We start from the raw sequence: 22,500 nt of genomic DNA on the forward strand, positions 1-22,500 counted from the left end.
CTTCCCTCCCTCCTTCCTTCCTTCCTTCCTCCCCTCCTCCTCCTCCTCCTTCCTTCCTTCCTTCCTTCCTTCCCTCCCTCCTTCCTTCCTCCCCTCCTCCCCCCTTCCTTCCTTCCTCCTCCCTCCTTCCTTCCTCCCCTCCCTCCCTCCCTCCCTTCCTCCTTCCTTCCTTCCTTCCTTCCCTCCCTCCTTCCTTCTTTCCTTCCTTCCTCCTCATCCATCTTCCTCCCCTCCTCCTCCTTTCTTCCTTCCTCCTCCTCCTCCTCCTCCTCCCTCCCTCCTCCCTTCCCTCCTTCCCTCCCTCCCTTCCTCCATCCTCTTCCTCCTTGGGTACCAATCCTGCTTAGAGCATCTTCTTTCTTTCTCGTTTCCTGTTTTGCTTCCGGGGAAATAATCCCTCGGCCTCTCCATCCTTTTCCTCCCTTCCCTGGGTACCAATTACTCTTCTCAGAGCATATTTTCCCTCTCTATCTTCCTCCTCCTCCCTCCTTCCTTCCTTCCCGCCTTCCTTCCTTCCTTCCCTCCCTGCTTCTTTCCTTCCTCTCTTTCCTTCCTCCCTCCCTCCCTCCATTCCTCCCTCTTCTTCCTTCCTTCCTTCCCTCCCTCCTTCCCTCCTCCTTCCTCCCCTCCTCCTTCCTTCCCTCCCTCCCTCCCTCCTTCCTTCCTTCCTCCCTCCCTCCTCCTCCTTCCCTCCCTCCTCCCTCCCTCCTCCCTCCTTCCCTCCTTCCTTCCTTCCTTCCTTCCTTCCTTCCTTCCTTCCTTCCTCCTCCCTCCTCCTCCTCCCTCCCTCCCTCCCTCCCTCTCTCCCTCCCTCCTTCCTTCCTTCCTTCCTTCCCTCCCTCCCTCCCTCCCTCCCTCCCTCCCTCCCTTCCTCCTCCTCCTCCCTCCCTCCTTCCTTCCTTCCCTCCCTCCCTCCCTCCCTCTCTCCCTCCCCTCCTTCCTTCCCTCCCTCCTTCCTTCCTTCCTTCCTCCCTCCCTCCCTTCCTCCATCCTCTTCCTCCTTGGTTACCAATCCCTCAGAGCATCTTTTCCCTCTCCATCCGTCCTTCTCCCTCCTTCCCTCCCTCCTTCCTTCCCTCCTCCTCCTCCATCCTTCCTCCCCTCCTCCTTCCTTCCTTCCTTCCTTCCCTCCCTCCCTCCCTCCTTCCTTCTATCCTCCCTTCCTCCTCATCCATCCTTCCTCTCCTCCTCCTTTCTTCCTTCCTCCTCTTCCTCCCTCCTTCCTTCCCTCCTTCCTTCCTCCCTCCCTCCCTCCCTCCTTCCTCCCTTCCTCCATCCTTTTCCTCCCTGGGTACCAATCCCTCTTACAGCATCTTTTCCTCCTCCATTCCTCCATCCCTCCTTCCTCCTTCCTCCCTGCCAATCTCCCAGCATCCTCCTCCCCAGGAAGTCCCGCCCCCCTCCATCCCCTCAGCCTCCATCCCCTCTTCCCTCCTCCTTCCTCCCTCCCTTGGGTACCATTCCTGCATCCCGATCGGACCTGTCAATCATCCATCAATCCTTACTCTTCCGAAGCAAGAAGATTGACAAGCGTGAAGATTGACAGGAGGGCGGGACAAACACCCCCCAAAAAAAATACTCCCGCCTTCCTTCTTTCTCCTGTTTCATCCTTCCTCCTTCCCAGCATCCCTTTCAACTTCCTGGGTACCAGAGCATCTCCCTCCTCCCAGCATCCTCCTCTCCTCCACAGGAAGTCCCGCCCCTTCCTCCCTCTCCCTCCCTCCTCCTCCTTCCTCCACCAACCGGATCGTCCGGTACCATCCCAGTATCTTTTCCTCCATCCCTTGGATACCATTCCTGCATCCCATTGGCCCTGTCAATCATCCATCAATCATTTTGGGGGATCGGAGGGAGATTGACAGGAGGCGGGACTAACACCCCCCCAAAAAAATACTTCCTTCCTCCCGTCAGCATCCTCCCTCCTTCCCTTCATCCCTTTCAACATCCTGGGTACCAGAGCATCTCCCTCCTCCCAGCATCCTCTCCTCCTCCGCAGGAAGTCCCGCCCCTCCCTCCCTCCTCCTTCCTCCACCAACCGGATCGCCAGGTACCATCCCAGTATCTTCTCCTGCATCCCCTGGGTACCATTCCTGCATCCCGATCGGACCTGTCAATCACCCATCGTTTTTCGATTGGACCTGTCAATCGTCCATCGTTTTGGGGAGGGGAGGAAGCCGGGAGATTGACAGGAGGGCGGGACTAACCCACCCACCCACCCCCCCCCCCGAAAAAATACTCCGGCCTTCCTTCCTTCCTCCCGTCCGCCGCAGCATCCTTCCTCCTTCCCTGCATCCTGGGTACCAATTTTGGCCAGAGCATCCTTCCTCCTTCCCTGCATCCCTCTCAGCATCTTTGGGTACCAATCTGAGCATCCTTCCTCCTCCTCCGCATCCTTCTCCGCATCCTGGGTACCACTCAGCATCCTTCCTCCTTCTCAGCATCTTTGGGTACCAATTGGGAGCAGGGCATCCTTCCTCCTTCTCTGCATCCCTCTCCGCATCCCGGGTACCACTCTGCCTCCCTCTGAGCATCCTTCCTCCTTCCCTGCATCCCTCTCAGCATCTTTGGGTACCAATCTGAGCATCCTTCCTCCTCAGCATCCTTCATCCCTCTCCGCATCCCGGGTACCACTCTGCCTCCCTCTGAGCATCCTTCCTCCTTCCCTGCATCCTGGGTACCAATTCGGACCAGAGCATCCTTCCTCCTTCTCTGCATCCCTCTCCGCATCCCAGGTACCACTCTCCATCCCTATGAGCATCCTTCCTCCTCAGCATCCTTCCTCCTTCCCTGCATCCCTCTCAGCATCTTTGGGTACCAATCTGAGCATCCTTCCTCCTCCTCAGAATCTCAGGTACCACTCTCCATCCCTCTGAGCATCCTTCCTCCTTCTCGGCATCCCTCTCAACCTCCTGGGTACCAGAGCATCTCCCCGGGTACCAATTGGGAGCAGAGCATCCTTCCTCCTTCCCTGCATCCTCAGCACCCTGGGTACCAATTTTGACCTGAGCATCCTTCCTCCTTCCCTGCATCCTGGGTACCAATTTTGACCAGAGCATCCTTCCTCCTTCTCCGCATCCCTCTCCGCATCCCGGGTACCACTCAGCATCCTTCCTCCTTCTCAGAATCCCGGGTACCACTCTGCCTCCCTCTCAGCATCCTTCATCCTTCCCTGCATCCTCAGCATCCTGGGTACTAACTGGGATCTGAGCATCCTGCATCCTGGGTACCAATTTTGACCAGAGCATCCTTCCTCCTTCTCCGCATCCCGGGTACCACTCTCCATCCCTCTGAGCATCCTTCCTCCTCCGCATCCCGGGTACCACTCAGCATCCTTCCTCCTTCTCCGCATCCCTCTCAAGCTCCTGGGTACCAGAGCATCTCCCTGGGTACCAATTGGGAGCAGAGCATCCTTCATCCTTCCCTCCTTCCCTGCATCCTGGGTACCAATTTCGACCTGAGCATCCTTCCTCCTCCTCAGCATCCCTCTCCGCATCCCGGGTACCACTCAGCATCCTTCATCCCTCTCAGCATCCCGGGTACCACTCTCCATCCCTCTGAGCATCCTTCCTCCTTCCCTGCATCCCTCTCCGCATCCCGGGTACCACTCAGCATCCTTCATCCCTCTCAGCATCTTTGGGTACCAATTTGAGCATCCTTCCTCCTTCTCTGCCTCCCTCTCAGCATCTTTGGGTACCAATTTGAGCATCCTTCCTCAGAATCTCGGGTACCACTTCGCACCCCTCTGAGCATCCTTCATCCTTCTCTGCATCCCGGGTACCACTCTGCCTCCCTCTCAGCATCCTTCATCCTTCTCTGCATCTTTGGGTACCAATTTCGACCTGAGCATCCTTCCTCCTTCCCTGCATCCTCAGCATCCTGGGTACCAATTTGGACCTGAGCATCCTTCCTCCTTCTCTGCATCCCTCTCCGCATCCCGGGTACCACTCTCCATCCCTCTCAGCATCCTTCCTCCTCTGCATCTTTGGGTACCAATTTGAACCAGAGCATCCTTCATCCCTTTCTGCATCCTCGGCATCTTTGGGTCCCAATTGGGACCAGAGCATCCTTCATCCCTCTCCGTATCCCGGGTACCACTCTGCCTCCCTCTCAGCATCCTTCATCCTTCTCTGCATCCTGGGTACCAATTTCGACCTGAGCATCCTTCCTCCGTCTCTGCATCCCTCTCTGCATCCCGGGTACCACTCTCCATCCCTCTGAGCATCCTTCATCCTTCCCTGCATCCTCAGCATCCTGGGTACCAATTTTGACCTGAGCATCCTTCCTCCTTCCCTGCATCCTGGGTACCAATTTGGATCTGAGCATCCTTCCTCCTTCCCTGCATCCTGGGTACCAATTTTGACCAGAGAATCCTTCATCCTTCACTGCATCCCTCTCAGCATCTTTGGGTACCAATTTGAGCATCCTTCCTCCTCAGAATCCCGGGTACCACTCTGCCCCCCTCTCAGCATCCTTCATCCTTCCCTGCATCCCTCTCAGCATCTTTGGGTACAATGTGAGCATCCTTCCTCCTCCTCTGCATCCCTCTCCGCATCCCGGGTACCACTCTGCCTCCTTCTGAGCATCCTTCCTCCTCCTCTGCATCCCTCTCCGCATCCCGGGTACCACTCAGCATCCTTCCTCCTTCTCTCCATCTTTGGTTACCAATTTGAGCATCTTTCCCTGCATCCTCAACCTCCTGGGTACCAATTGGGACCAGAGCATCTTCCCATCCTTCCTCCTTCCCTGCATCCCTCTCAGCATCTTGGGGTACCAATCTGAGCATCCTTCCTCCTTCTCCGCATCCCGGGTGCCACTCTGCCTCCCTCTGAGCATCCTTCCTCCTTCTCCGCATCCTTCCTCCTTCCCTGCATCCCTCTCAGCATCTTGGGGTACCAGTTTGAGCATCCTTCCTTCTCCGCATCCCAGGTTCCACTCTCCATCCCTCTGAGCATCCTTCATCCTTCCCTGCATCCTGGGTACCAATTTGGACCAGAGCATCCTTCATCCCTTTCTGCATCCTCGGCATCTTTGGGTACCAATTGGGACCAGAGCATCTTTCCATCCTTCTCCGCATCCCGGGTACCACTCTGCCTCCCTCTGAGCATCCTTCCTCCTCCTCAGCATCCCTCTCCGCATCCCGGGTACCACTCAGCATCCTTCATCCTTCTCTGCATCTTTGGGTACCAATTTTGACCAGAGCATCCTTCCTCCTTCTCCGCATCTTTCCTCCTTCTCCGCATCCCGGGTACCACTCTGCCTCCCTCTCAGCATCCTTCCTCCTTCCCTGCATCCCTCTCAGCATCTTTGGGTACCAATTTGAGCATCCTTCCTCCTTCCCTGCATCCTGGGTACCAATTTGGACCAGAGCATCCTTCATCCCTTTCTGCATCCTCAGCATCTTTGGGTACCACTCTACCTCCCTCTGAGCATCCTTCCTCCTTCTCTGCATCCTTCCTCCTCCTCAGCATCCCTCTCCGCATCCTGGGTACCACTCTGCCTCCCTCTGAGCATCCTTCATCCTTCCCTGCATCCCTCTCAGCATCTTTGGGTACCAATCTGAGCATCCTTCCTCCTCCTCAGCATCCTTCCTCCTTCTCCGCATCCTGGGTACCAATTGGAGCATCTTTCCAGGCCTCCTCCTCCTCGGCCAATCGGATCACAGAAGCTTCCGGATCGCCTGGAACCCGGCGCCTGATCCACCGATCGATTGATTGACAGGTGAGAAGGGATCCTACCAGGTCCTCCGGACTGACCCCAAATAGGATGGGGAATGATTGACAGCGTGGGGCTGGGGTGATTGACAGCCTGTGGAGAGTGATGGACAGGGGAGAAGGAGGGAAGATGGAGAATGATTGACAGGAGAGAATGATGGAAGATGGAGAATGATTGACAGGGGAGGGCTAGGGTGATTGACAGAATATGGGGAATGATTGACAGGGGAGAAAATGGAAGGTGGAGAATGATTGACAGGAGAGGGCTAGCGTGATTGACAGCTAGAATATCCCAGGATGGTTGACAGGGGAGGGCTAGGGTTGATTGACAGGATATGGAGAATGATTGACAGAATATGGAGAATGATTGACAGGGGAGATTGATGGAAGAGGGAGAATGACTGACAGGGGAGAAAGATGGAAGGTGGAGAATGATTGACAGGGGAGGGCTAGGGTGATTGACAGAATACGGGGAATGATTGACAGGGGAGAAAATGGAAGGTGGAGAATGATTGACAGGAGAGGGCTAGCGTGATTGACAGCTAGAATATCCCAGGATGGTTGACAGGGGAGGGCTAGGGTTGATTGACAGGATATGGAGAATGATTGACAGGATATGGAGAATGATTGACAGGGGAGATTGATGGAAGAGGGAGAATGACTGACAGGGGAGAAAGATGGAAGGTGGAGAATGATTGACAGGGGAGGGCTAGGGTGATTGACAGAATACGGGGAATGATTGACAGGGGAGGGCTAGGGTTGATTGACAGAATATGGAGAATGATTGACAGGGGAGAATGATGGAAGATGGAGAATGATTGACAGGGGAAGGCTAGGGTGATTGACAGGATATGGAGAATGATTGACAGGGGAGAATGATGGAAGAGGGAGAATGTATGACAGGAGAGAATGATGGAAGATGGAGAATGATTGACAGGAGAGAATGATGGAAGATGGAGAATGATTGACAGGAGAGAATGATGGAAGATGGAGAATGATTGACAGGAGAGAATGATGGAAGATGGAGAATGATTGACAGGAGAGAATGATGGAAGATGGAGAATGATTGACAGGAGAGAATGATGGAAGATGGAGAATGATTGACAGGAGAGAATGATGGAAGATGGAGAATGATTGACAGGAGAGAATGATGGAAGATGGAGAATGATTGACAGGAGAGAATGATGGAAGATGGAGAATGATTGACAGGAGAGAATGATGGAAGATGGAGAATGATTGACAGGGGAGGGCTAGGGTGATTGACAGGATATGGAGAATGATTGACAGGGGAGAATGATGGAAGAGGGAGAATGATTTACAGGAGAGAATGATGGAAGAGGGAGAATGATTGACAGGGGAGGGCTTGGGTGATTGACAGGATATGGAGAATGATTGACAGGGGAGATAGATGGAAGAGGGAGAGTGATTGACAGGGGAGAATGATGGAAGATGGAGAATGATTGACAGGGGAGGGCTTGGGTGATTGACAGCGTATGGAGAGTGATTGACAAGATGGAGAGTGATTGACAGGGGAGAAGGATGGAAGATGGAGAATGATTGACAGGAGAGAATGATGGAAGATGGAGAATGATTGACGGGAGGTCTAGGGTGATTGACAGAATATGCAGAATGATTGACGGGAGAAGGATGGAAGATGGAGAATGATTGGCAGGGGAGGGCTTGGGTGATTGACAGCATATGGAGAGGGATTGACAAGATGGAGAGTGATTGACAGGTGAGAAGGGAAGGGGATCCCACCAGGTAATCCAAACTGACCACAAATTGATGGAGAATGATTGACAGGGGAGGGCTGGGTGATTGACAGCAGATGGAGAATGATTGACAGGGGAGAAGGATGGAAGATGAAGAATGATTAATGGGAGAATAATGGAAGATGGAGAATGATTGGCAGGGGAGGGCTGGGTGATTGACAGCAGATGGAGAATGATTGACAGGGGAGAACGATGGAAGATGGAGAATGATTGACAGGGGAGAACGATGGAAGATGGAGAATGATTGACAGGAGAGAATAATGGAAGATGGAGAATGATTGACAGGGGAGGGCTTGGGTGATTGACAGCATATGGAGAGTGATTGACAAGATGGAGAATGATTGACAGGGGAGAAGGGTGGAAGATGGAGAATGATGGACAGGGGAGAACGATGGAAGATGGAGAGTGATTGACTGGGGAGGGCTAGGGTGATTGACAGCTGGGATATCCCAGGATGATTGACTGGGCGAGGGCTAAATATGAATTCCCCGTTTGATTGACAGCGATGGTCCCTTAGCCCCGCCTCCCTGAATCCTAGATATTCATTCCCCGTTTGATTGACAGCCATGGTCCCTTAGCCCCGCCCCCTGAATCCTATATATTCCCCGTTTGATTGACAGCCACGGTCCCTTAGCCCCGCCCCCTGGATGCTAGATGAGGCGGGGGGGAGAATAAGCTTTCCTTGCATGAAAAATCCCCTCTAGGATCCTTCTCCAACTCTATGGCCGTGCATGCTCTTCGAAAAAACGGGAAAAGAAATCCGCTTCCCTCGCAGGCCAAACCCCCTCTAGGATTCTAGAACTCTATGGAAATGCATTTGGTGGGAGGGGGGGGAAAGAGGTTTATTTGCATGGAGGGAGGGGGGATTCCCCTCTAGGATTCTAGAACTCTATGGAAATGCATTTGGTGGGGGGGGGAAAGAGGTTTATTTGCATGGGGGGAGGGGGATTCCCCTCTAGGATTCTAGAAGTCTGTGGAAATCCCTCTAGGATTCCAGAACTCTGTGGAAATCCCTCTAGGATTCCAGAACTCTGCGGAAATCCCTCTAGGATTCCAGAACTCTGCGGAAATCCCTCTAGGATTCCAGAAATCTGTGGAAATCCCTCTAGGATTCCAGAACTCTGTGGAAATCCCTCTAGGATTCCAGAAATCTGTGGAAATCCCTCTAGGATTCCAGAACTCTGCGGAAATCCCTCTAGGATTCCAGAACTCTGTGGAAATCCCTCTAGGATTCCAGAAGTCTGTGGAAATCCCTCTAGGATTCCAGAACTCTGCGGAAATCCCTCTAGGATTCCAGAACTCTGCGGAAATCCCTCTAGGATTCTAGAACTCTGCGGAAATCCCCTCTAGGATTCCAGAAGTCTGTGGAAATCCCTCTAGGATTCCAGAACTCTGCGGAAATCCCTCTAGGATTCCAGAACTCTGCGGAAATCCCTCTAGGATACCAGAACTCTGCGGAAATCCCTCTAGGATTCCAGAAATCTGTGGAAATCCCTCTAGGATTCCAGAACTCTGTGGAAATCCCTCTAGGATTCCAGAAATCTGTGGAAATCCCTCTAGGATTCCAGAACTCTGCGGAAATCCCTCTAGGATTCCAGAACTCTGTGGAAATCCCTCTAGGATTCCAGAAGTCTGTGGAAATCCCTCTAGGATTCCAGAAATCTGTGGAAATCCCTCTAGGATTCCAGAAATCTGTGGAAATCCCTCTAGGATTCCAGAACTCTGCGGAAATCCCTCTAGGATTCCAGAACTCTGCGGAAATCCCTCTAGGATTCCAGAACTCTGTGGAAATCCCTCTAGGATTCCAGAACTCTGTGGAAATCCCTCTAGGATTATAGAACTCTGTGGAAATCCCTCTAGGATTCCAGAACTCTGCGGAAATCCCTCTAGGATTCCAGAACTCTGCGGAAATCCCTCTAGGATTCCAGAACTCTGTGGAAATCCCTCTAGGATTCTAGAACTCTGTGGAAATACCCTCTAGGATTCTAGAAGTCTGTGGAAATCCCTCCAGGATTCCGGAACTCTGTAGAAATCCCTCTAGGATTCTAGAACTCTGTGGAAATCCCCTCTAGGATTCTAGAAGTCTGTGGAAATCCCTCTAGGATTCCAGAACTCTGCGAAAATCCCTCTAGGATTCCAGAACTCTGTGGAAATCCCTCTAGGATTCCAGAACTCTGTGAAAATCCCTCTAGGATTCCAGAACTCTGTGGAAATCCCTCTAGGATTCCAGAACTCTGTGGAAATCCCTCTAGGATTCCAGAAATCTGTGGAAATCCCTCTAGGATTCCAGAACTCTGCGGAAATCCCTCTAGGATTCTAGAACTCTGCGGAAATCCCTCTAGGATTCCAGAACTCTGTGGAAATCCCCTCTAGGATTCCAGAACTCTGTGGAAATCCCTCTAGGATTCCAGAAATCTGTGGAAATCCCTCTAGGATTCCAGAACTCTGCGGAAATCCCTCTAGGATTCCAGAACTCTGTGGAAATCCCTCTAGGATTCCAGAAATCTGTGGAAATCCCTCTAGGATTCCAGAACTCTGCGGAAATCCCTCTAGGATTCTAGAACTCTGCGGAAATCCCTCTAGGATTCCAGAACTCTGTGGAAATCCCCTCTAGGATTCCAGAACTCTGTGGAAATCCCTCTAGGATTCCAGAAATCTGTGGAAATCCCTCTAGGATTCCAGAACTCTGCGGAAATCCCTCTAGGATTCCAGAACTCTGTGGAAATCCCTCTAGGATTCCAGAAGTCTGTGGAAATCCCTCTAGGATTCCAGAACTCTGCGGAAATCCCTCTAGGATTCCAGAACTCTGCGGAAATCCCCTCTAGGATTCCAGAAGTCTGTGGAAATCCCTCTAGGATTCCAGAACTCTGCGGAAATCCCTCTAGGATTCCAGAACTCTGTGGAAATCCCTCTAGGATTCCAGAAATCTGTGGAAATCCCTCTAGGATTCCAGAACTCTGCGGAAATCCCTCTAGGATTCCAGAACTCTGCGGAAATCCCCTCTAGGATTCCAGAACTCTGTGGAAATCCCTCTAGGATTCTAGAACTCTGCGGAAATCCCTCTAGGATTCCAGAACTCTGTGGAAATCCCTCTAGGATTCTAGAACTCTGTGGAAATCCCCTCTAGGATTCTAGAACTCTGTGGAAATCAATACGGCGAAAAAGGAAGAAGGAAAAAGCTTTCCTCCCACGGTAAATCCCCTCTAGCCTTCCATAACTCTATGGTGTAAAATAAGGGGGAAATCGGCTTTCCTTCCATGGGGAAAAAAAACATCCCCTCTAGGCTTTTAGAACTCCATGGTCATGCATGCTATTCAAAAAGAGAAACGTCCTCTCTAGTATCCTAGAACTCTACGGCATGTCCAAATCTCGCCGTCCCCTCTAGCCTCTCTCTCTCTGTTTCCTCCCCCAGGTCCTCCGGCCGCCATCATCCCTTCCTTCCCAGGAGGATGCGTCCCCGGGCCCGCCTCAAAACCCCCACTTCCTCTTCCTGCCCCGCCTCCCGACGTTAGCCAGGTGACCGCCCTCCTCATGTCCTGCCTCCAGGGGCCTCCGGGGCCCAACAGGAAGTTCGGCGAGGTCGGCAGGAAGTTCCCCAACCGCGACGTCCTGGCCAGCAGGAAGTTCCCCCCCAGCGACGCCTTCGCCGACAGGAAGTTCCCCAACAACGACGCCCTCCCCAATGACATCCTTGCCAACAGGAAGTTCCCCCCCAACGACCTCCTCGCCAACAGGAACTTCAACGAGGCCAACAGGAAGTTCCCCCCCAACGACGACGTCCTTGCCAACAGGAAGTTCCCCCCCAATGACGCCCTCGCCAACAGGAAGTTCCCCCCCAGCGACCTCCTCGCCAACAGGAACCTCAACGAGGCCAACAGGAAGTTCCCCCCCAATGACGACGTCCTCGCCAACAGGAAGTTCCCCCCCAACGACGACACCCTCGCCAACAGGAAGTTCCCCCCCAGCGACGTCCTCCCCCACAGGAAGTTCCCTCCCAGCGACAGGAACTTCCCCAGCGACCCCTTCGCCGACAGGAAGCTCCCCCCCAACGACAGGAAGCTCCCGTCTGACGACTTCCTCCCCAGCAGGAAGTTCCCCCCCAACGACCTCCTCCCCAACGACCTCCTCCTCCCCAACAGGAAGTTCCCCCAGCTCAGCAGGAAGTTCCCCCCCGCCAACGACGTCATCGCCAACGAGGGCGTGGCCCAGCCTCTGGACCCGCCCCCGCCCTCTGTTTTCTACCCGGCGACCGGGGCGGAAGTGATCGCCAACCAGTACGCGGTTCCGGCCAGTCCTCCCAGCGCCGAATCCCTAGAGTGCCCCACCTGCGGCCACGCCTACAACTCCGCCCACAAGAGGCCCCGCCTCCTCTCCTGCCTCCACTCGGTCTGTGAGGAATGTCTGCAGATCCTCTACCAATCCTGTCCCAAGTACAAGTTCATTTCCTGTCCGTCCTGCCAACGGGAAACGGTCCTCTTCACCGACTACGGATTGGCCGCCCTGGCCGTCAACACCCGCCTCCTGGCCCGCCTCCCCCCGGCCCAGCCGGCCAATCGAAACCCGGCGCCGCCCTGGGGCGCTGGCGGCGAATCGGAGAGAGGCTGCTACCAGAGCTTCCGGCAGTATTGCGGGGCGGCGTGTAACTGCCGGGTGAGGAACCCGGTGGGGGCCTGTGTCGTCATGTGACTCGGGGACACGGACTCGAACCCGGGACCATCATGGTTCTCGAACCCGGGACCCGACTTGAACCCGGGACCCTGTCGATTCCTGCACTGTCATGTGACTCGAACCCGGGGCACGGACTCGAACCCGGGACACGGACTCGAACCCGGGACCAGCATGGTTCTCGAACCCGGGACCCGTCGGGTTTCCCCCGGGGTTACCGCACCGTCGTGTGACTCGAACCCAGGACCCGTCGGATTTCCCCCAGTCATGTGACTTGAACCTGGGAGCCTGTCGATTCCTGCGCTGTCATGTGACTCGAACCCGGGACCTGGGAGCCCGTTGTCTCCTGCACCATCATGCTTCTCGAACCCGGGACCTGTCGGATTTCCCCCGGGGTTACTGCACCGTCATGTGACTCGAACCCGGGACCCTGTCGATTCCTGCGCTGTCGTGTGACTCGAACCCGGAGCCCGTCATGGGACTTGAACCTGCAGCCCGGTCTTGGGAGCCCAGAAGTCCATCTTGTGATTCGAATCCAGAGCCCGGGACCCTGTCATGTGTCTTGAACCAGGGACCCAACGGATTTGAACCCGGGACCCAGGAGCCCGGAAGTCATGGGACTTGAACCCAGAGCCCATCATGTGATTCAAACCCGGAGCCCGGAATCCTGTCATGTGATTGGGAGCCGTGAATCCAGAAGCCTGTGATGCGATTCGAACCCGGGACCCGAGAGCCCGTCCTGTGATTCGAACCCGGGACATGGAAGCTTGCCACGCGATTCGAACCCGGGACACGGGAGCCCGTCATGTGATTTGAACCCGGAGCCCGGAAGCCTGTCATGTGATTGGGAGCCGTGAATCCAGAAGCCTGTGATGTCATTCGAACCTGGGAGCCCGTCATGTGATTCGAACCCGGGACACGGAAGCTTGCCACGCGATTCGAACCCGGGACACGGGAGCCCGTCATGTGATTCGAACCCGGGACCCAGGAGCCCGTCATGTGATTCGAAACCGGGACACGGAAGCTTGCCACGCGATTCGAACCCGGGACACGGGAGCCCGTCATGTGATTCGAACCCGGGACACGGGAGCCCGTCACACGATTCGAACCCGGGACACGGAAGCTTGCCACGCGATTCGAACCCGGGACACGGAAGCCCCTGCCAACGGGAAACGGTCCTCTTCACCGACTACGGATTGGCCGCCCTGGCCGTCAACACCCGCCTCCTGGCCCGCCTCCCCCCGGCCCAGCCGGCCAATCGCAACCCGCCGGCGCCCTGGCAGTATTGCGGGGCGGCCTGTAACTGCCTGCGTCGTCATGTGACTCGAACCCGGGACCTGGGAGCCCGTTGTCTCCTGCACCATCATGCTTCTCGAACCCGGGAACCCTCGAATTTCCCCCAGTCATGCGACTTGAACCCGGGACCTGGGAGCCTGCCATGGGATTTGGACCCAGAGCCTGGGACTTGAAGCCGCGACCCGGTAGCCTGTCAGTGACTCGGACCCGCGACCCGGGACATGGACTTGAACCCGGGACCCGCAACCCCAGGTCTTGAAGCTGGAGTGGGATTTGAACCCAGAGCCAGGAGTCCGTCGTGTGAGTCGAACCCGTCAGATTTCCCCCAGGGTTTCTGCACCGTCATGTGACTTGAACCTGGGACCCAGGAGCCTGCCATGTCCTTTGAACCCAGAGCCCAGAAGAACGTCATGTGATTGGGAGCCGTGAATCCAGAAGCCGGTGATGTGATTCGAACCCGGGAGCCCGTCATGTGATTGGGACCCGGGACCCGGGAGCCCGTCATGTGATTGGAACCCGGGACACAGGAGCCTGTCATAGATTTGAACCCAGAGCCCGGGAGAATGTCATGTGATTTGAACCCGGGACACAGGACCCCGTCGATTCCTGCACTGTCACGTAACTCGAACCCGGAGGCCTGTCATGGGACTTGAACCCGGGACCCAGAAAAACGTCATGGGACTCGAACCCACAACCTGGAAGAACGTCGTGTGACTCGAACCCGGGACCCTGTCATGGGACTTGAGCCCGTGAGCCCGTCATGTGATTCGAACCCGGCGCCAGGAGCCCATCACGTGATTCGAACGCAGGACACAGCACCCAGTCATGGGACTTGAACCCAGGACCCACAACCAGGTCCTGTGATTCGAACCTGCAACCCGCCGGGAGGACGAAGCATCATGGGACTTGAACCCGCGACCCGTCAAATTTCCTGCCCTCCGTCGTGTGACTTGAACCCGGCACCCTGTCGCCGCCCCGTCATTCGAACCCAAGACCCCGTCACATCCTGTGCCCTCCGGATTCGAACCCGGAGCCGCCTTGTGATTCGAACCCGGGACCCCGTCATGTGACTTGAACCCGGGACCCAGTGCGTTTCCCCCAGGGTTGCCGTCACCCCGTCATGGGACTTGAACCCGCGACCCGCAAGCCCGTCATGGGACTCGAACCCAGAACCCGGGACCCTGTCACGTGACTCGAACCCGCAACCCCGTCGCCTCCTGCGCCGTCACGTGACTCGAACCCGGGACCCGCCATCCCTCGCATTCCCCCCATTGGACGATTTCCAGGCTCCGCCCCACAGGACTCTTGTCATTTGACCATTTCAGGGCTCTGTCGCCGGGCAGATTACAGGCGCCATCTCACGAATTTCCGCCATTGGACGATTCCCAGGCTCTGTCGCCGGGCAGATTACAGGCGCCATCCCTCGAATTCCCCCCATTGGACGATTTCCAGGCTCTGTCGCCGGGCAGATTACAGGCGCCATCCCTCGCATTCCCCCCATTGGACGATTTCCAGGCTCTGTCGCCGGGCAGATTACAGGCGCCATCCCTCGAATTTCCCCCATTGGACGATTTCCAGGCTCTGTTGCCGGGCAGATTACAGGCGCCATCCCTTGAATTTCCCCCATTGGACGATTTCCAGGCTCTGTCGCCGGGCAGATTACAGGCGCCATCTCTCGCATTCTCCCCATTGGACGATTTCCAGGCTCCGCCCCACAGGCCTCTTGTCATTCGACCATTTCAGGGCTCTGTCGCCGGGCAGATTACAGGCGCCAGCCAACGGGACTCTGCCATTGGACAGTTGGCGGCTCTGTTGCCGGGCAGATTACGGGCGCCAGCCAACGGGACTCTGCCATTGGACAGTTGGCGGCTCTGTTGCCGGGCAGATTACGACCGCTGCTCAACGGAGCTCCGTCATTGGATGATTTCAAGGCCCTGTTGCCGGGCAGATTACAGGCCAAGGGGACTCTGCCATTGGACTATCAGGGGCTCCCTCATTGGACGATTTCCCAGCACCATCCAACAGGGCTCTGTCATTGGACGGTTTCCGGGCCCTGTCGCCGGGCAGATTACAGCCAACCGCCCAACAGGATTCTGTCATTGGACAGTTGGCGGCTCTGTTGCCGGGCAGATTACGACCGCTACTCAACGGAGCGCCGCCATTGGACGGTTCCAAGATGTCATTGGATGATTTCAAGGCTCTGTTGCCGGGCAGATTACAGGCAACCACCCAATGGGATTGTGTCATTGGACATTTCCAGGGCTCTGTTGCCGGGCAGTTTACCACCGCTGCTCAACGGAGCTCCGCCATTGGACGGTTCCAAGATGCTCTGTCATTGGAGGATTTCAAGGCCCTGTTGCCGGGCAGATTACAGGCAGCCACCCAATGGGATTCTATCATTGGACGTTTTCAGGGCCCTGTTGCCGGGCGGAATACAGACGGCGGAGCGGTGTGATTGGACGATTTCCAGGCGCTGCCCAAGGGGACTCTGTGATTGGACGACTTCAGGGCTCTGTCGCCGGGCAGTTTATCGGCAATTACTCAACGGAGCTCTGTGATTGGGCGATTCGTTGAAGGGCTTCCTGGCTCCGCCCAAGGGGACTCTTGTCATTGGACGGCTTCAGGGCTCTGTCGCCGGGCAGTTTACAAGCTGGCTCTGTGATTGGACCATTTCCAGCTTCACCTAACAAGTCATTGGACGATTCGGGGCTCCGTCATTGGAGGACTTCCTGGCTCCGCCCCTAACAGACATCTCTGATTGGACGGTTCCCTGGGGGCCGCATTGTGAGGAATTGGGGGGCCGAAGGGGGCGGGGCTGAGTTCAAGGGGGCGGAGCTAGAGAGGGAAGGGACGCCCCCTCCAGGTCCTCCAGGATCATAGAGAGGGGAAGGACATCCAGTCCATTCTTTGGGGATCATAGAGAGGGAAGGGTCCTCTCTAGGACATCCAGCCGGTTCTTAGGGGATGATAGAGAGGGAAGTGACCCCTCTAGGACATCCAGGGATCATAGAGAGGGAAGGGACCCCTCTAGGACACCCAGCACCTTCTGAGGGGTCCATAGAGAGAGGGAAGGGACCTCTCCTGGTCATCCAGCCTGACCCCCTTGCAAAGGATCATAGAGAGGGAAGGGACCTCTCTAGGACATCCAGGCGCTTCTTAGGGGATCATAGAGAGAGAAGGGACCCCTCCAGCTTGCAAAGGATCATAGAGAGGGAAGGGACCCCTCCAGGTCATCCAGCCTGACCCCCTTTGCAAAGGATCATAGAGAGGGGAAGGCACCCCTCTAGGACATCCAGCACCTTCTGAGGGGGCCATAGAGAAGGGACCTCTCTAGGACATCATTCTTTGAGGATCATAGAGAGGGAAGGGACCCCTCCAGGTCCTCCAGCCTGACCACCTTCCAAAGTATCATAGAGACGGAAGGGACCTCTCTAGGACATCCAGGCTGGAGGGGGGATCATAGAGAGAGAAGGGACCCCTCCAGGTCCTCCAGCTTGCAAAGGACCATAGAGAGGGAAGGGACCTCTCTAGGACCTCTAGCACCTTCTGAGGGGACCATAGAGAGAGAGAAGGGACCTCTCTAGGACATCCAGCCCCTTCTTAAGGGATCATAGAGAGGGAAGGGACCCCTCCAGGTCCTCCAGCTTGCAAAGGACCATAGAGAGGGAAGGGTCCTCTCTAGGACATCCAGCCGGTTCTTAGGGGATGATAGAGAGGAAAGACCTCTCTAGGACATCCAGCACCTTATTAGGGGATCATAGAGAGGGAAGGGACCCCTCCAGGTCCTCCAGCCTGACCCCCTTTGCAAAGGATCATAGAGGGGGGGAAAGGACCTCTCTAGGACCTCTAGCACCTTCTGAGGGGACCATAGAGAGAGAGAGAAGGGACCTCTCTAGGACATCCAGCCCCTTCTTAAGGGATCATAGAGAGGGAAGGGACCCCCTCCAGGTCCTCCAGCCTGACCCCCTTGCAAAGGACCATAGACAGGGAAGCGACCTCTCTAGGACATCCAGCACCTCCTTAGGGGACCATAGAGAGGGAAGGGACCCCTCCCGCTCCCCCAGGCTGACCCTTCTAGGATTCCTCAGCCCTTCAGTTTCCCATCAAGCTTTGCTTCCCCTCCAAGCCCGGGTTCGACATCTTCAGGCGGGGCCAATCTAGGATTCCAGCACTCTGTGGGTTTTTCCGGACAGAGTGGGACCTCTCTAGGACCTCCAGCCGGTTAGGAGGGGATCATAGAGAGGGAAGGTCGACGGTCATCCAGACTGACCCGCCCCACAGAAGCCCCTCTAGGGCGCCATCTTGTCTCCCCTTCTTGTGAATGCCCTCAATAAATAAAGATATATATATATATATATATTCCTAGAGTGTTTCCGGGTTGTGGGTTCGAGGGAAACATGGCGGACTCTGAGCATGTGCAGAGGGCGCCTGTCTTGGGATTGGAGGAGGGATGGGACTGCCCCGCCCCCTGAATGATTGACAGAGAGGGGATCCATCCGGAATGATTGACAGGGGAGGGATCTCAGAATGATTGACAGGGGAGGGATCTCAGGTCCCACCCCCAACCAGGAATAATTGACAGGGGCGGGATCTCAGAATGATTGACAGGGGAGGGATCTAAGGTCCCACCCCCAACCAGGAAGGATTGACAGGGGAGGGATCTCAGAATGATTGACAGGGGAGAGATCTCAGAATGATTGACAGGGGAGGGATCTCAGAATGATTGACAGGGGAGGGATCTCAGGTCCCACCCCCAACCAGGAATGATTGACAGGGGAGGGATCTCAGAGTGATTGACAGGGGAGGGATCTCAGGTCCCACCCCCAACCAGGAATGATTGACGGGAGGGATCTCAGAATGATTGACAGGGGAGGGATCTCAGGGTCCTGTCCCCCGGAATGATTGACAGGGAAGGGCGGTCAATGGAAAGCAGGGCTGGTTTGAAAACCGATAAATTGTGGCTGGATCAATGACCAATCACACAGGGCTGGATCGATAATCACGCAGGGCTGGACCAATAATCAATAACACGGGAATGGATCGATAACTGATAACACTGGGGTGGTTCGATAACCAATCAAACAGGGCTGGATTGATAATCAATAATGCGGGGTTGGATCAATAACCAATCAGACAGGGCTGGATTGATAACCAATCACACAGAGCTGGATCAATAACCAATCAGAAGGGGTTGGATTGATAATCACACAGGTATAGATCGATAACCAATCACACAGGGCTGGATCGATAACCGATCACACAGGGCTGGCTCGATAACCAATAACATAGGGCTGGATCAATAATCAATCACACAGGGCTGGATTGATAATCAATAACACAGGGATGGATTGATAATTAAAAATGTGGGGCTGGATCGATAATCATACGGGGTTGGATTGATAATCACACAGGGCTGGATCGATAGCCGATCACACAGGGCTGGATCAATAGCCAATGACACATGGACCTGGATTGATAACCAATCACACAGGGCTGGATTGATAATAATGGGCTGGATTGATAACCAATCACACAGGGCTGGATTGATAATCAATAATGGGCTGGATTGATAACCAATCACACAGGGCTTGATTGATAACCAATCACACAGGGCTGGATTGATAATCAATGGGCTGGATTGATAACCAATCACACAGGGCTGGATTGATAACCAATAACACAGGGCTGGATCAATAACCAATCACATGGAGCTGGATTGATAACCAATCACACAGGGCTGGATCAATAACCAATCACACAGGGCTGGATCAATAACCAATCACACATGGAGCTGGATTGATAACCAATCACACAGGGCTGGATTGATAACCAATAACACAGGGCTGGATCAATAACCAATCACATGGAGCTGGATTGATAACCAATCACACAGGGCTGGATCAATAACCAATCACACATGGAGCTGGATTGATAACCAATCACACAGGGCTGGATTGATAATAAGGGGCTGGATTGATAACCAATCACACAGGGCTGGATTGATAATCAATAATGGGCTGGATTGATAACCAATCACACAGGGCTTGATTGATAGCCAATCACACAGGGCTGGATTGATAATTAATAATGGGCTGGATTGATAACCAATCATACAGGGCTGGATTGATAACCAATCACAGGGCTGGATTGATAATCAATAATGGGCTGGATTGATAATCACACAGGGCTGGATTGATAACCAATAACATGGACCTGGATCAATAATCAGACAGGGCTGGATCGATAATCAATAAGATGGGGCCAGATCGATCACTCAATATTCAAATATTTAAATTAGGGATTTAAAAATATCTCGTTTGATATTTAATAATAATAATAATAATAATAATAATAATAATAATAATAGGCATTTTATAAGGGGAGCAGATGGGTATAAATGCCATTATTATTATTATTATTATTATTATTATTATTGACTAAAAGCTCATGAGATTCCTTAAAATGATATTAAAATATTAATAATAATAATAATAATAATAATAATAATAATAATAATGGCATTTTATAAGGGGGCCAGAGGATGGATAATAATAATAATAATAATAATAATAATAATAATAATAATGGCATTTTATAAGGGGACCAGAGGATGGATAATAATAATAATAATAATAATAATAATAATAATAATAATAATAATAATAATAGCAGCATTTTATAAGGGGATGGATAATAATAATAATAATAATAATAATAATAATAATAATAATAATAGCAGCATTTTATAAGGGGATGGATGATGATAATAATAATAATAATAATAATAATAATAATAATAATAATAATAATAATAATAGCAGCATTTTATAAGGGGATGGATAATAATAATAATAATAATAATAATAGCATTTTATAAGGGGATGGATGATAATAATATTAATATTATTAATAATAATAATAATAATAATAATAATAATAATAATAATAATAATAATACAAAAGAGACCACAGACAGGAAGTTGCAGTTTCTGAATCTATTTATTAGGAGGAAGTGACATCAAAGGACCATAGAGATGTTCTTCTCATTCCTAGAAGAGAAGGAGAAGAGAAGGTGAGGCTTCCAAGCTTGGGAGATGTCCATCAAGATCGACTTGGGGAATGTCCAAAATACAGACTTGGGAAATGTCCATCAAGGTAGACCTGGGAAATGTCCATCAAGGTGGACCTGGGAAATGTCCATCAATTAGACTTGGGAAATGTCCATCAAGGTAGACCTGGGAAATGTCCATCAAGGTGGACCTGGGAAATGTCCATCAAGGTAGACCTGGGAAATGTCCATCAAGGTGGACCTGGGAAATGTCCATCAAGATAGACTTGGGAAATGTCCAAAAGAGAGACTTGGGAAATGTCCATCAAAATAGACTTGGGAAATGTCCAAAAGATAGACTTGGGAAATGTCCATCAAGATAGACTTGGGAAATGTCCACCAAGATAGACCTGAGATTTCCCAAAATGGGAAATGTCCATCAAGGTAGACTTGGGCAATGTCTATCAAGTTAGACTTGGGAAATGTCCATCAAGGTAGACCTGGGAAATGTCCATCATGGTGGACCTGGGAAATGTCCATCAAGGTAGACTTGGGAAATGTCCACCAAGATAGACCTGAGATTTCCCAAAATGGGAGATGTCCATCCAGATAGACCTGAGATTTCCCAAAATGGGCAATGTCCACCAAGATAGATCTGAGATTTCCCAAAATGGGAAATGTCCATCCAGATAGACGTGAGATTTCTCCACCATGGGAGATGTCCATCAATAGAAACCTGGGAAATACCCACCAAGATAGACCTGAGATTTCCCAAAATGGGAAATGTCCATCCAGATAGACCTGGAAGATGTCCATCAAGACAGACCTGAGATTTCCCCAAACAGGAAATGTCTATCAATATAGACCTGAGATTTCCCAAAATGGGAAATGTCCATCCAAAAAGCCCCGCGATGTCCTCCACCAAGCTATAGACCTGAGATTTCCCAAACTGGGCAATGTCCATCCAGCTAGACCTGACATTTCCCAATGGGAAATGTCCATCAAGACAGACCTGAGATGTTCTCCACCTGATATTTCTCCACCATGGGAAATGTCCATCCGGATAGACCTGACATTTCCCAAAATGGGCAATGTCCATCCAGATAGACCTGACATTTCCCAAACTGTGCAATGTTCATCCAGCTAGACCTGACATTTCCCAAACTGGGCAATGTCCATCCAGCTAGACCTGACCTTTCCCAAACTGGGCAATGTCCATCCAGACAGACCTGACATTCCCCAAAGTGGGGAATGTCCATCCAGATCGACCCGAATTCGGGATACTCACCGCTTGGTCCTGGCAGGCGACTGCGGAGAGAGAGGAGAAAGGCGGTTATTATGGGATGGATGACCCTCCGAGGTCCCGCCTTGGAGGACCGCCTTGGAGGACCGTCTTGGAGGACCGTCTTGGAGGACCGACTCACCTTCCTTGGGGAAAATCTTGATTTGCTCGGAGGTGAAGCCCCGGTTTTCGCTGCGCCGCTGGAAGTCCTCCAGCAAGCCGATTGGCTGGGATTCGGCGTCGCGGGCTGGGAAATATGAGTAATAATCATTATTAATAGTAATAATATTAGGAGGATATATATATATATTCGTATATATATTAATAGTATATTAATAATAATAATAATAGGAGGAGGAGGCGGCCTTGATCGGGTTATTAAACCAGTATATACTATTAGTAGTAGATTAGTATATATATTAATAGTATATTAATAATAATAATAGGAGGAGGAGGCGGCCTTGATCGGGTTATTAAACCAGTATATACTATTAGTAGTAGATTAGTATATATATTAATAGTATATTAATAATAATAATAATAATAGGAGGAGGAGGCGGCCTTGATCGGGTTATTAAACCAGTATATACTATTAGTAGTAGATTAGTATATATATTAATAGTATATTAATAATAATAATAATAATAGGAGGAGGAGGCGGCCTTGATCGGGTTATTAAATCAGTATATACTATTAGTAGTAGATTAGTATATATATTAATAGTAT

The 22,500-nt window shown here is 52.4% G+C and overlaps 1 protein-coding gene and 2 long non-coding RNA genes across 3 annotated transcripts in view; 1 reads left to right on the forward strand and 2 right to left on the reverse strand.

The window, feature by feature from the left end:
* Nucleotides 1–2,450: 2,450 nt before the first annotated feature.
* On the reverse strand, nt 2,451–5,850 carry LOC309523668. The gene is made up of 5 exons (XR_014215507.1): nt 5,195–5,850; nt 4,270–5,054; nt 3,455–3,676; nt 3,003–3,098; nt 2,451–2,707 (listed from the first exon to the last, which is right to left on the reverse strand). It is a non-coding gene; the product is annotated as an uncharacterized lncRNA (long non-coding RNA).
* A 14,574-nt stretch (nt 5,851–20,424) lies between these two features.
* Nucleotides 20,425–22,500, reverse strand: part of LOC309524233 (extracellular fatty acid-binding protein-like) — an 8,900-nt gene continuing 6,824 nt past the window's right edge. Inside the window, exons 4-6 of the mRNA XM_082208699.1 lie at nt 21,917–22,021; nt 21,781–21,800; nt 20,425–20,493 (exon numbers count right to left, since the gene is read on the reverse strand). Of these exons, the coding sequence (XP_082064825.1) occupies nt 20,488–20,493; nt 21,781–21,800; nt 21,917–22,021 (131 nt within the window). The 3' untranslated portion in view covers nt 20,425–20,487. The remainder of the gene's footprint in view (nt 20,494–21,780; nt 21,801–21,916; nt 22,022–22,500) is intronic.
* LOC309524234 lies at nt 20,500–21,215 on the forward strand. The gene is made up of 2 exons (XR_014215869.1): nt 20,500–20,936; nt 21,062–21,215. It is a non-coding gene; the product is annotated as an uncharacterized lncRNA (long non-coding RNA).

The sequence above is a fragment of the Podarcis vaucheri genome, assembly GCF_965113315.1.
Source record: "Podarcis vaucheri genome assembly, chromosome: Z".
In the NCBI taxonomy this organism is placed as follows: domain Eukaryota; kingdom Metazoa; phylum Chordata; class Lepidosauria; order Squamata; family Lacertidae; genus Podarcis; species Podarcis vaucheri.